The 14,905-nt window shown below is 41.3% G+C and overlaps 1 protein-coding gene across 7 annotated transcripts in view; it reads right to left on the bottom strand.

Annotated features, from left to right (window-relative positions):
- mgab (MAX dimerization protein MGA b) overlaps positions 1-14,905 on the bottom strand; it is a 60,745-nt gene that overhangs the window by 13,975 nt on the left and 31,865 nt on the right. For all 7 annotated transcript variants that reach the window (XM_073933847.1, XM_073933848.1, XM_073933842.1 and 4 more), the window contains exons 13-17: positions 12,618-13,015; positions 10,613-10,772; positions 10,228-10,539; positions 2,754-4,474; positions 217-305 (exon numbers count right to left, since the gene is read on the bottom strand). In XM_073933847.1, the coding sequence (XP_073789948.1) occupies positions 217-305; positions 2,754-4,474; positions 10,228-10,539; positions 10,613-10,772; positions 12,618-13,015 (2,680 nt within the window). The remainder of the gene's footprint in view (positions 1-216; positions 306-2,753; positions 4,475-10,227; positions 10,540-10,612; positions 10,773-12,617; positions 13,016-14,905) is intronic.

Here is a 14,905-nt window from a genome sequence, read left to right as displayed (position 1 = left end):
CAATAAAACATGAAATAACAAGCTCCTCATTGTATAAATAATATTATCTTTATCTTTTAATCTTTAATAGATGCGATGTGCATATTGCGGATGCACACATTGCGATATCTATGCTCAAACCACATACTGCTCAGCCCTGCTCCACATTTTCCAGAGCGAGAGAGTGAGAGAGAGAGAGAGACACAAGCAAACACAAGAGATGGAGTTTTCACACACCGTCTGGCCTTTTCTCTCAGTCGGCTGATGATCTGGTCGTTCTCCTCAAACGTCTCGATGTCCACTTCACCTTCACTGAGCTGCTCCATCTGAAACACACAGCACAACAGCACTGATATACAGACCACAGACATCTGTCCACTAATACCACAACACTGTGCTGCTGCTATAAATAAGGGTTACAACAAAAGTAATGGGTAACACTTTATAACAACTACACACTATGAACCATTTATTAAGCATTAGCATGTAGTGAATTCAGTATCTGTTAAGCATTAACTCTACATTAATAGACATTAGTGAACAGTTTATAACTGCAGCTACAAATGCTGTATTCTTGACTTATCACCACATGTATAATGTGCTTAATAACTGTACTTTCATACTTTAATGATTTATTTTTCATTATTAAATTAAGTATTGGAATATTTACAAAGCATTTGTATTTAAGAGTAGTTGGTGGATTTTAGAATGAGTGAGTAAATGATTAATAAACTACTGAAATTAGCATTTATATCTCTGATTATTCAGTAAGGGTTACTATATATACATATATGTTAATAAATGCTTTATTACCTCATCTTCATGCAGTTTTGTGACCTAATATAAAAGTGAGGGCTATCAAAGATTTATCAATCCCTTATAAATGATAATTAAAGGCTTGGCATCAAATGAACAATACATCTTTGCAATCTTATCTAAAAAGTAAAATGAAAAGTTTAAACAATACGGGCGAGGCAGTTACGCAGTAGGTAGTGCTGTTGCCTCACAGCAAGAAGATTGCTGGTTTGAGCCTCGGCTAAGTTGGCGTTTCTGTGTGGAGTTTGCATGTTCTCCCTGCATTCGCGTGTGTTTCCTCCGGGTGCTCCGGTTTCCCCCACAGTCCAAACACATGCGGTACAGGTGAACTGCGTAGGCTAAATTGTCAGGTGTATGAGTGTGTGCGAGTAAGTGTTTGTGGATTTTTCCCAGAGATGGGTTGCAGCTGGAAGGGCATCCGCTGCGTAAAAACTTGCTGAATAAGTTGGCGGTTCATTCCGCTGTGGCGACCCCAGATTAATAAAGGGACTAAGCTGACAAGAGCTGAGCTGTTATAAGCTGAATAACAGGAGTGTCAAGATATCAAATATCAGCAATGTTTAAACTGTACAGTCATTTTATTTTAGATAAGCTTGCAAATAATTATTTTTATTTGCTGCAGTATCTTCAATTAAATAGAAATGAATAAAGTCGTTTATGTTCTGTTTTTCCTGTTTAGAATTAAACAGAGCCTTTAATTATCATTTATAAGGGGTTTATAAAGCATTAATAGTCCTCACTTTAGATCAGCTCACAAAAGTGGAAGTTGAGTTAATAAAGCATTTATAAATATACAAATTAACTATTAGTATATGCCTGAATAATCAGAGTTTTAAATGTTAATTTCAATAGTATATTAATCATTTACTAACTCATTCTGAATGATCTTAAAAAAACACTAACTCTGCTTAAATAACTGGTTTGTAAATAATGCAATACTTCCTTTAATAATGAAAAACAAATCTTTAAAGTATGAAAGTACAGTTATTAGGCACATTATACATGTGGTTATAAGTCAAGAATACAGCATTTGTAGCTGCAGTTATCAACTGTTTACTAACGCTTATTAATGTAGAGTAAATGCTTAACAGATACTGAATTCACTAAAAGATAATGCTTAATAAATGGTGCATAGTGTGCAGTTATTATAAAGTGCAGCCAAGTAATCTAAATGTAATCTAAAAGCAGTGAGATTACATTATCATATGTGTAATCTAGCAGATTATATTACTGATTAAATTTAGTCATGTCAATTGTGATCGGTAATTGACTGCAATTCAAAAGTAATCTAAATGTAATCCAAAAGTACTCAGATTACTTTAGCATAAATGTGTAATCTAACATATTATATTACTGACTGCACAGCTCATCATGTACTTAATCAATAACTGATTACAGTCAAAAGTAATCCAAATGTAATCCAAAAATACAGATTACAACAAATGTGTAATCTAACAGATTATGTTACGAACTACAACTTTAGTCATGTCATTTATAATCAGTAATTGATTAGTTCAAAAGTAATCTATATGTAATCCAAAAGTACTCAGATTACTTTACCATAAATGTGGAGTCTAACAGATATTAATGACTACACCGCTTATCATGTAATTAATCAATAACTGATTACAGTTTAAAAGTAATCTAAATGTAATCCAAAAGTACTCTGATTACTATACCATAAATGTGGAGTCTAACAGATATTAATGACTACACTAATTATCATGTAATTAATCAATAACTGATTACAGTTTAAAAGTAATCTAAATGTAATCCAAAAGTACTCTGATGATATTATCATGAATGTGTAATGGATTAATTACTGGCCACAGTTTATCATGTCATTTGTAAATGTAATCCAAGAGTAGTCCGATTACGTTATCTTGCCTGTAATCTCCCAGATTATGTGGCTGTCTACACAGCTCATCTTGTGATGTGCATTGTACTGTCTGTCTTACGCTGTCCTCAGTGGTGCATCCATCGCTGCTGTACATCAGTGTCCCGTTCTGCTGTGGTTTCTCAGAAAGCTCAGCGTGTGTGTCTACATCAGCTCGTCCTCTCCACAGCCAGTCCAGACTCTTCTGCACGGATCCATCCGGCTCCCCAGGCTCAGCCGGAGGTGAAGGCACGGCGAAGCTGAGTCTGGAGAAGGCGGAGTTGGTCAGTCCCTCAAAGGAGAATCCTCCGAATTGGAACGGCTCCTCTTTTCTCCGGCTCTGCTGCTGAGGAACGCTCTCGTCTGCTTCTGCATCCTCTATTTTGATGGTGAATTTGGCCGTTCCTCCGTCATTCGTCAGCTGCGGGATCTGAATGTGCTCCGGCTCCGTCTTGATGAGCGCAGGGGGTTTATGAGCAGACTGTGTTGTGATGTCCTCCTCCGCTTCAGCCGGCTCTACTTTAACACACACACTGGACTGGGAGTTCTCCATACGCTCTGCTGGGTTGTCCTGATCTGGTTTCTCTGCTGGGTTGTTCTGATCTGGTTTCTCTGCTGGGTTGTTCTGATCTGGTTTCTCTGCTGGGTTGTCCTGATCTGGTTTCTCTGCTGGGTTATTCTGTTCTAGTTTCTCTGCTGGGTTGTTTTTATATGGTTCCATTGCTGGGTTGTCCTGATCTGGTTTCTCTGCTGGGTTGTTCTGTTCTAGTTTCTCTGTTGGGTTGTACTGATCTGGTTCCTCTGTTGGGTTGTCCTGATCTGGTTTCTCTGCTGTGTTGTTATGATCTGGTTTCTCTGTTGGGTTGTCCTGGTCTGGTTTCTCTGCTGGGTTGTTATGATCTGGTTTCTCTGTTGGGTTGTCCTGGTCTGGTTTCTCTGCTGGGTTGTTATGATCTGGTTCCTCTGTTGGGTTGTTCTGATCTGGTTCCTCTGTTGGGTTGTCCTGATCTGGTTTCTTTCCTGGGTTGTCCTGATCTGGTTTCTCTGTTGGGTTGTTCTGAGCTGGTTCCTCTGCTGGGATGGTCTGATCTGGTTCCTCTGTTGGGTTGTCCTGATCTGGTTCCTCTGTTGGGTTGCCCTGATCTGGTTTCTCTGTTGGGTTGTTCTGATCTGGTTTCTCTGCTGGGTTGTTCTGAGCTGGTTCCTCTGTTGGGTTGTTCTGATCTGGGTACTCTGTTGGGTTGTTCTGATCTGGTTTCTCTGCTGGGTTGTTCTGAGCTGGTTTCTCTGTTGGTTTGTTCTGATCTGGTTTATCTGTTGGGTTGTTCTGATCTGGTTTCTCTGCTGGGTTGTTCTGAGCTGGTTTCTCTGTTGGGTTGTTCTGATCTGGGTACTTTGTTGGGTTGTTCTGATCTGGTTTCTCTGTTGGCTTGTTCTGATCTGGTTCCTCTGCTGGGATGGTCTGATCTGGTTCCTCTGCTGGGTTGTTCTGATCTGGTTTCTCTGCTGGGTTGATCAGCTTTATGAGTTTGTATCCTCCAGGGAGAATGAGTGTGGAGGCGGTGACCGAGCCCTGAGGTGCTCCTGTCGGTGCGGGACTCTGGCTCTCGGCTGAGGGCGGGCAGATGCGGAAGGAGAACGTACCGGTTTTGTTAAGTAAGTTATTCTGGACTCCGGGAGCCGCAGCGCTGGCGAAGGTGAAGCCGTTTCGTCCGGGAACAGAATGTATTCTGGGAATGATGAACGGCAGAGCGGTGTTTGCAGGAAGCTGTAGGCTAGACTGTGGCTCCTGTGAAGCACCTCCTGTGGAGAAATGGGTGAAAATTAAATATATGAATATTAGGGGGGGGCAGAATTGTCAGTTTGGTCTGTATCGCGATCGTTTGGTTTGCTGGAAACATGTAACCATTGACATCCATAGTAGAGAAGTAGAAGTCAGTGGTTACAGGTTTCCAAGTTTCTTCAGAATATCCTCTTTCAGGGGTGGGACTAGTTGGTTCTGTATCATGTTTTGATTCTGTTTACAGTGTAAAATGATAAATAAGAAACCTCTTATTATAATACTGATATTTGGAGGATCAGGCATGCCGGTTAGAAATAAAAGAAAGGAATTATCAATTTAATTATTAAAGCATAAAAATGTATATAATTATATCATAATTTAGATGAACAAATAAACAGACATATTTAAATGAGTCTCTTCAAACTGTTTAAATGTGTAAATTCAATAAAGCAATAAAACAATGTATTTAATGTTTTTAAATGTATAAACAGACAATTTTATAACTACTTATTTAATTCATTCAATTTATTTAAGTTTTAAAAAGGTCATGAAACACCAGAACACGTTTGTTGAGATGTTGACAGTCATATACGTGTCCCGCGCTGCTATAAACACTGTTAGCACACAGATATTAAGCTAACAAGGGAAAATTGGTTGATTTTGCTGTTCTTCCGGTCTGAAAATAAATGTTGAAGCTGCGTCACGGCCATGAGATCCTTGAGTAAATTCAAGCGTGGACGCTCGATGTCTGTAGCGGCTGGTACAACGTGACGTCTTTGAGCATTCAGCGTTAGTTCATGAGAAAGACTTGGTCTGAACCAATCAGCGCGCTCTATTGTGAATGAGGTGCAGCTTCCTTAATATGCATGATAGAGCTGGTGAAGACTGTTTTCACCTGTTACAGTGTTCAGAGAGACGCCACGCCATGTTGCCAACAGTAATCACAACAAGTGGAAGAAGAATTGTCTGGAGATACGGGTCGTCAGTGTTGTGTTTATAATGTGCTGCAGAAGGTTTTGTTTTCATTCTCCCGCTATGAGAGCGCAGCTGGACTCACGTGTGGATTACAGTGATCTGCTAACATGCGAAAGGAATACGGCTGTAAGGAACATTGTTTACCCGAGAGCTTTTCTCATCTGGAAATGGTGAAATCTGGATTTGCTGCTCATCTCCTCTTAATAAAGACGCAGCTCCAGCTGGTGTGGATTGTCCTGTCTCTACAGATGTGGTCAGTGTGTGATCAGTGCTCTGTGTTTATGTTTATTCAGAGGCAAAGTTAGTTCGTCTCGTCAGCAGTACTCTTTCAGTGTTTACACTAGGCTTGGGCGGTATCCAAATTTTGATTTTGTCAAACCTCCTCTCTATTTTACCTTGGTATACGGTTTTACCATGCATATTAAAAAAAGATGATGTAAGGCTCAGACAGTGTCATCAAACTGTTGGCTTGTGACTAATCCATTGAGAAACTGAATACCGTATATGCGACCTTAGGTTTGCGGTCACCTGTTTGTTGCACAATTTGCAGATTGTCTCCTTCATATTTACTACCTCTCCTTATTCGTTTGATCAAAACCCGAAATATTCCCAAACTGCTGAGGTTGTGTTCTTTTTCAAGACCAGGGGCCTCATGTATCAACGCTGCGTACGCACAAAAACTTTGCGTACGCCAGGTTTCACGCTCAGAATCGCTCACGTTTGGATTTACTAACAATGAACTGAGCGTGGGAATGTGCGCAGCTCCACGGCAGCTTTCTGGCTGGCGTACGCACATTTTTTGTGCGTGTCTGTTTTATTTCCATTGGCGACTCCTAGAGGCAGTTGTGTTAAATTCCTCTCTACAAAGTGTCTGAGCCTTGCAATGGCAGCTGTATGAGACGGGTTCATCTAGCAGGTATATAAGGTTTCCATACCATACAGTTGACCAGCTAAACATTAAAGCACAATCTGCAGCGGTCGCCTGTTTTCTCAATGTAATCTGAGCGATCTACCGCACACACATTGCTATAAAGACACTATCTGAAGATGAATTTGCATGCGTGAATCAGAAACATTTCCATTCAATAAACATGCAAATAAAATATGATGCACAAACTTAATGATTCCTACTTGTCTTTCTCGTGATAAATAGTTGGCAAAATCTGATATGTAGCGGGAAAAAAGAAGAAAGAGTTCATCAGACGCTGGATTTGAACCGAGTTCATGCTCGAACGTGTCAAAACATGTTGACCTGCGTCTTATGAGCTGCGCCACTGAGACTGTACGAGAAACTGCAACATTTTACAGCTATAAATCACACCATTTCTTGTTTAATGCACTCAGTGCGATGTTCAGACCCAACTGTGTTAACCGCATCAGCTAAACTCTCCCACTCTATTTTTTTCTTTTGTTGTTAATTCCGGAGAACAAACTTGCAAATAACACCGCTTTTCTCCGGTCTACCTCTGAAAGCAGCACCTCCAATTCACATTCTGTTCAAAGTTTCTCTTCTTGCTTGCTTTTGCCGTTGCTTTTTCATTGGGTTTTGCCAAAGTAGAGTCATTAGCATATTCATACGGGGGAGGAGGCAGGGAGGGGTTTTGTGCTCGTGCATGTTGTGCTCAGTTTCACGTTCATTCAGATGTACAAAAGAATATGCGTGAGATTCGGCGTACGCAGTGTTTCATACATCTGAATTTTTTTCTGCGTACGCACATTTACAGCTTTGTGTGTACGCAATGTTTTAGTAAGATTTCCACGCAAGTCTTCGTACATGAGGCCCCTGGTCACTTGGTGCACGACTTGCCATCTTTCCTCACCTCTTTCTCTCCTCCACACTGTCCCGTGATGACAATCACACAAACACATTTTTAAGATTAAATTATATTTAATATTTAATACTTGTCTCCTATATAAGTGCATTGTTTTTTATGACGGTATAATGACATTAAAACTAATACCATTGCTATTTTTAGATCCTGCGGTATACCATATTACCATGTTACCGCCCAAGCCTAGTTTAAAGATGGACCTTAGTCTAAATGATTGAGTTACTCAATGTACAGTAGGTTAATATCACTACAATATTATGGACTGAAAGATCCGTTGTAAATGCTGCTCTCAGAGTGTAAACATGTAAACACCGCAATCAAACTATTACCGTCATGTAGGACTTTCGCCGCATGTTGTGAAAGGATAGTCTATACACGCGGGGCTTTCTGACGCTACCTACCAAGTGCATCTGAGTTACAGAGAAATGCGGAGGTTTATTTTTCTCCCTTTGCCATGCAGTATCAAACACTCCATTAAAAATACACTGCACAGTTCCTGCGTACAGTATCAGGTTTGTCAGGGGGGCATGCAGGAAATACTCCTGAATGAAAGTGAAAGTGCCAAACCACAATTAGTCCGCTAATCATTATTAATAATTTAGCAAATAGGCGACGCAGTGGTGCAGTAGGTAGTGCTGTCGCAGGTTCGAGCTTCAGTTGGCTCAGTTGGTGTTTCTGTGTGGAGTTTGCATGTTCTCCCCATGTTGGCATGGGTTTCGTCCGGGTGCTCCGGTTTCCCCCACAGTCCAAACTAGGGATGTAACGGTATTGTAAATACCGTCATACCGCAATATTAATTTTTTTCGATATTACCGAAGTCGCATGACTCTGTAAAACTATAGGTCTTCTGAGAAAATTTGCTCAGGCGAATGAAGCGAACGGGAGGTAACGAAAACTACAATTGCCATCAGCCCATGCTTGTCCATCATCCCTTGCAGTCTGTTGTTGCTACAGATCCAGTAATGCGGAAATGGAGTGTGCTGCTAGAAGCGGGGATGAAAAGAGCTGGAAAACTCTAAAGCAGGTCGCACACCAGAAGCGCCGCTCGGCGCCGCGACACGGCGCGTACATGACAGATTAAAGTATCGCACACCAGACGCGCACATTCGAATGATATTTAACATGAAACTAATCAGATGGCGCTCTGTGGCGCGGCTGAAAAATGAACTGCGTCCTGAGCCGTCGCCGGGCGCCGCCGACAGCCGCCGACTTGCGGCGCCGGTGTGTGTATCCTGATAGAAACCTATAATTAGAATTCTAAAATACGTGGCGCTGCGCGGCGCGCCGCCGAGCGTCGCTTCTGGTGTGCGACCTGCTTTACACGCACAGTTCAGTCCTGCATTATCTCCGTGTAAGTTCAGACTTCGCAAGTTTGATCAAGGCTGCAGTCTCTTCTTCTCAGTTTGATATGGAAAAGCAGATTATACCGAGGACTCGGGTAAATCTTCAAAGGGAACAGTGTACTTTATAACTTCATTCACATCACCCTGGCTTCGTTGTTTCACTTTCTCAACAATAAAATGTAAACATGATTTAAGGAACTGCCTATTTTCTTTTTAATATTAGCAACTTACACAGCAGAAATGTTGAGGCGTCGTGCTGCATGAGCGTTATCACTGTGTGGATATTTATAACAAAACGGAGCCGATAACAACTGCCTCCTTTCAATTTCAGTGAAAATACGAAACACAGCCTCTCTTTTGCTGAGTATCAGTTTTAAGAATCGATAATGGCCATTTTAAAAGTATAACATACAATAAGTTTATACATTATAGGAAATAAAGGCGATCAGTCAATATACAGAATGTACGTGGTTACATTAATCATTAACTTATCTTTGCGCTCAGCCAAAACACGTTACCTGAGAACAAGTAATAGATTCCAGTGACCAAAGTCAGGGAATATGTCGTTAGATAAAGACAACAAGATAAATGAAATATCCCGTTTAATAAATATAGTGAGATTAGATCCAGCGGGAGATGCTTGATGAGAAGTCCGACTAGCAGAGCTCTCATCTGGGTAGATGGGCTGAGAGTGATTAAATGTTGAATGTGATGAGTTTTCAACAATACTAAATTGAAACTTTATTTTTTTACATGGTTTAATAATTTTTTTTTATTAAAATTGAAGTTCCTGTTTCAAAGCTTACAGATAGATGGCTAATTTGTATGTCATTGACACTTTTGGCACTTTTTTGGAGTATTTTCATAAGTTTAGTTTTTTCCTGTAAATGATTCAATAAATACCGTACCGTGACATTCATACCGAGGTATTACCGTACCGTGAAATTCTGATACCGTTACATCCCTAGTCCAAACACATGCGCTACAGGGGAATAGGGTAGGCTAAATTGTCCGTAGTGTGTGTGTGTGTGTGTGTGTGTGTGTGTGTATGGATGTTTCCCAGAGATGGGTTGCGGCTGGAAGGGCATCCGCTGCATAAAAAATGTGCAGGATAAGTTGGCGGTTCATTCCGCTGTGGTGACCCCGGGTTAATAAAGGGACTAAGCTGACAAAAGAAAATGAATTAATGAATTCAGCAAATAATTCCATTACTGATGTCCATGTTAAAGTAGTCACGTCTATCTCCCCTGCGTCTGAGTTGCTGGCTGTTGTGCATGTACTGAAACTCCCCTTTTCATGCAAACTCTTCCCCTCTTTCTGTACTCAACACTCCTGCCTAAACAGAGCTGGACTCACCCACTGTCCTGACTTTATTCACACAAGAAGTGTGAACACAGCCTGCTGAGACAGGGGGTCATGGCCCTTTAAAAAAAGTATATTAACAAATAATGATTTTACTTTTAAAAGGCATTAGTCAAATGCCACATGGGTTTCCTTTATTCATTTGCCACATGATTTTCCAGGTAAAAATAAAACAGGTTTAAAAATGTCATTGGTCAGCGCACACACACACACACACACACACACACACACACACACATATATAGTTATTAAAGTACTAACCTGAGCTGTGTGTAGTGCTGGTCTGGATCTGCATGGGCGCGGCTGCAGAGACGGGCACCAGCTGGATCATCTGACCATTAAACTGGCACATGTTGACTCCGCTCATGCCTGCCACCGGCTGCAGAACTACCTGCTGCCCCGGCGGGAGAGCAGACGCCGGCACCACCCTATCAGCAGCGGAGAGGGGTGGGGCCAACGCATTTAGGATACGCCTCACCTTAGGAAAGCGGATGCCACCAGGAGGCCTGGGTATACTCAGACGTTGGGTCGCTGGCTTTTTAAAAACGTCTGTACTATGGTTTGCTCGAGTTGCTGAAGAGAAAACAGAATTTAGAGAACAGCTCATATTCATTTACATATTCCTGTCATCTGAGCTGTAGCTCACCTGTGTATTTGGAGCGTCTGGACGCTGCAGTGGTTCTGGTTCTGCTGGGTACAAATGATTTTATCCTTCCAGTGACGTACGCAGCCAGACGGTTAGCGGGATGCAGAGATCCCATCCGGCCCAGGGTCAGTTTAGCTTGAGCGTATGTCCTGCCATTGACCTGAAAACACCAATCCAGCATCACAAACTCATCAATAAACAGTAAACAGCCTGAAAACAGCACTATTCACACACTAGCAGACACTGCTGCCCAACAGATCTGTTCGGATCACTTACCGGCCACTTTATTAGGTACGCCTGTTCAACTTCTTGTGTACACACTTTTTAATCAGCCAATCACATGGCAGCAGCTCAATGCATTTAGGCATGCAGACATAATGATCTGCTGAAGTTCAGAACGAGCATCAGAATGGGGAAGAAAGGGGATTTAAGAGACTTTGATCGTGGCATGGTTGTTGCTGCCAGACGGGCTGCTCTGAGTATTTCAGAAACTGCTGATCTACTGGGATTTTCATGCACAACCATCTCTAGGCTTTACAGAGAATGCTCCGACAAAGAGGAAATATCCAGTGAGCGGCAGTTCTGTGGGCGCAAATGCCTTGTTGATGAGGCCAGAGGTCAGAGGAGAATGGCCAGACTGGTTCCAGCTGATAGAAAGGCAACAGTAACTCAAATAAGCACTCGTATCAACCGAGCTCTGCAGAAGAGCATCTCTGAACACACAACACGTCCAACCTTGAGGCGGATGGGCTACAGCAGCAGAAGAGCACACCGGGTGCCGCTCCTGTCAGCTAAGAACAGGAAACTGAGGCTACAATTCACACAGACTCACCAAAACTGGACAATAGAAGATTGGAGAAACGTTGCTGCTCTGATGAGTCTCCATTTCTGCTGACACATTCGGATGCTCGGCTCAACAACATGAAAGCATGGATCATCCTGCCTTGTATCAGCGGTTCAGGCTGGTGGTGGTGGTGTAATGGTGTGGGGGAGATTTTCTTTGGGTCCATTAGTACCAATTGAGCATCAACGCCACAGCCTACCTGAGTATTGCTGCTGACCATGTCCATCCCTTTATGAGCACAGTGTCTCCATCTTCTGATGGCTACTTCCAGCAGGATAACGCAGCATGTCATAAAGCTCAATCATCTCAGACTGCTTTCTTGAACATGACGATGAGTTCACTGTACTCAAATGGCCTCCACAGTCACCAGAGCTCAATCCAATAGAGCAGCTTTGGGATGTGGTGGAACAGGAGATTGACATCATGGATGTGCAGCCGACAAATCTGCAGCAACTGTGTGATGCTATCATGACAATATGGAGCAAAATCTCTGAGGAATATTTCCAGTAGCTTGATAAATCTGTGGCAAGAAGGATTAAGGCAGTTCTGAAGGCAAAATGGGTCTGATCCGGTACTAGTGAGGTGTACCTAATAAAGTGGCCAGTGAGCGTAAATATGATGTTTCTGAACAGACAAACGTGCACAAAAAACATGTCAATGTGCCCAACATAAGTGTTTAATTGGCTATGCCTTCAAACAAACATTCAGAGACATTATATTTCACACACTAACACTGGTGTTTTTGTGGGAAACGTTTGGTTTGGAGTAATAAACTCTTGATTTAAACGTCTGAAAAGGAGTGCAGTACTGCACCGTAAGAGTAGTTCAAGTTCAAGTTCAAGTTGCTTTATTGGCATGACATTAAGTGCAGTATTGCCAAAGCACTTCAAATATGAAATATAATAAAACCATTGAAAAATTTATAGTAATACAGATAAGATATAATGACACACACACAAAAAAACAATATATATCTCATAAAATAAATAAATATCTCAGTACGATTATAGAGCTGATTCACAGTGATGCAGTGAAACTGTGATATTTGTATTCAAAGGTTATCACACCATCAGAATCTCCTCCCGGGCCATGCCTACTTTAGACTGAGTTATAGTTAATTACAGTTAATGTATATATGGATTAAGATATAATGTGACTGACCTGTATTGGGCAGTGCAGGTCTGGCGCCCTCCGCTGCGCCTTCAGATGTCCTGCAGTCATCACTCCACACAGCAGAGGCACAGGCTTCAGCGCAGGCTCCTTCCCACGCTCCTTCTGCACACGCTCCTTCTCCACACACTCCTTTTGCACACACTCCTTCTGCGCGCTCTTCTCCTTGTCACTCAGAGACACACACACCTTGTATGTGATCATGGAGCGCGGGCCGTCCTTCTTTAGGTGCTCAGACAGCAGCTTTACAGTGTAATCGTCCAGCGAGAGCACAGAAGGCAGTGTGTTTGTTTGTACGCGCTGGAACAGCTCCTTCAGCACCCGCGAGCGCTGAGACTCCCAGTTACAGCCCGAGATGATCTCTAGCACCTTCGTGGGTTCCGGTTTATCTACACACACACACACACACACACACACACACACACACATGCAGGATATTGGAAAGAAGTGACGCTGCAATATTTCGTTTTTCAGCGACACACAGTTAAAGTCAGACTGATTCGCCCTTCTGTGAATTTTTATTCTTCTTTAAATATTCCCCAGATGATGTTTAGCAGATTCAGGAATTTCTCACAGTATTTCCTCTAATATTTGTTCTTCTGGAGAAAGTCTGATGTGTTTTATTTTGGCTAGAATAAAAGCAGTTTTTAATTTTGTTAAACCCGTTTTAGAGTTAATATTATTAACCCCCTTCAGCAATATTAGTGTTGGATTGTCTACACAGGGTTTTAGCACGTTTCATCAAGTCAAATTTATATATATATATATATATATATATATATATATATATATATATTTTTTTTTTTTTTTTTTTTTAAATGACAAGGTTAACATCGTGAAAAGTATATTTATTATAGAGTGAATTACATTTAAATATATATATATACAGTTAGGGCTGTCACATTATAAAAAACTAATTAAACACACTTTATTATTAATCATGATTAATCAAGACAAAAACATATTTATTAAAGAAATTAAAACACAGGCATGTTAGTGCCATTTGAATTTTAAAACAATCAATGCCAATAACAAATAAAAATGATTTCCATGTTGGATTCTAAGTGGACTACAAATAAAAAATCCAAAATACAGCCATTGCAGATATGGAAAATAATAATAATAAAGTATTGAATACAAACAATTGTGCTCATTGTGAAGTTGTATTGTGAGTTGAGAACATTAATTATAAAGTAGAAACTATTTTGCTCAGTCCTCCTTTACATTCAGCCAGTTGCTCAGGCAGTCCGGTCTGTTGACATTATCGGGGGACAATGTGGACCTTTTCTTTTGAATCATGTGAGCTGAGAGTGGGAACGGTTTGTAACAAGCAGGATCACTGAATCAGCATATGCATTTCAGTGCCTAATTTTGGTGTTACTGGTGCGGTGACAAGGACGTAAGAAGCATCAAGGGCACCCACCAAATACTATAGACTTCTTACAGGGACTGTGGTCACTTAATCTCTAAACATTTCATTCTAAACAGCTGCAGCTGTGTCAGGTGTTTGCTCTTGTTGCTAGGAAACGCACAAACACACACACACACACACACACACACACACACACAGACAAACGAGCAGTACAGCGCACACGGCTGCACACACAACGGCGACTCAAACTTTTCAGCGATTCATCAACAAGCACGATCACGTGAATCAAATTTGCTTAAACTAAGTGTTCTGAAGTATGGCTGTATTTCACAAGCAAGGATTCTGACACAACAACGTGAAGCAGACGCTTTACAAAAGTTGTGTGTAAGAGGGGAAACATCTCAAACTTGACCATTTGAGGGCTCATGGAATAAACTTAAAGGCAGAGAAATGCACTTTGACCGCTTGCGACATCATCTGGCACTTTCACGGAGTACATTTACATGATTTTGTGATTAAGACAATACTCAGATTAAGAGTCGATCATGGAAGCAGCCATTTCTGATTATCTTAAAGGAACACCCGAGTCAGATTCCATTAAAACAGCACTCTTCAGGCAGTCCTTACTTCATATTGTCATCCAATAATCATCACGGGGCATGATCAATATTCTGCTGGATGAGAGTGAACTGCTGAAAGATTAAAAATGAAAATGAACCGGAAACTGCATGAAACTCTGGAGGAAACGCTGGATAGCCTAGTGATGCCTCATTAATTGCTTTGTACTTAAACTTTGCTTCTAAAAGCGCGTCCCTGGTCTTATCCATATTTCTATGCATGTTAAACACGCGTCGGCCACAACACGAAATAAATAAACAGCAACTGCGTTCATTTTTGTTAACGTTAA

Source organism: Danio rerio, chromosome 20 (genome assembly GCF_049306965.1).
Source record: "Danio rerio strain Tuebingen ecotype United States chromosome 20, GRCz12tu, whole genome shotgun sequence".
NCBI lineage: Eukaryota > Metazoa > Chordata > Actinopteri > Cypriniformes > Danionidae > Danio > Danio rerio.
Note: the sequence above shows the minus strand (reverse complement) of the source record. Positions and strands in the feature narration are given on the sequence as shown.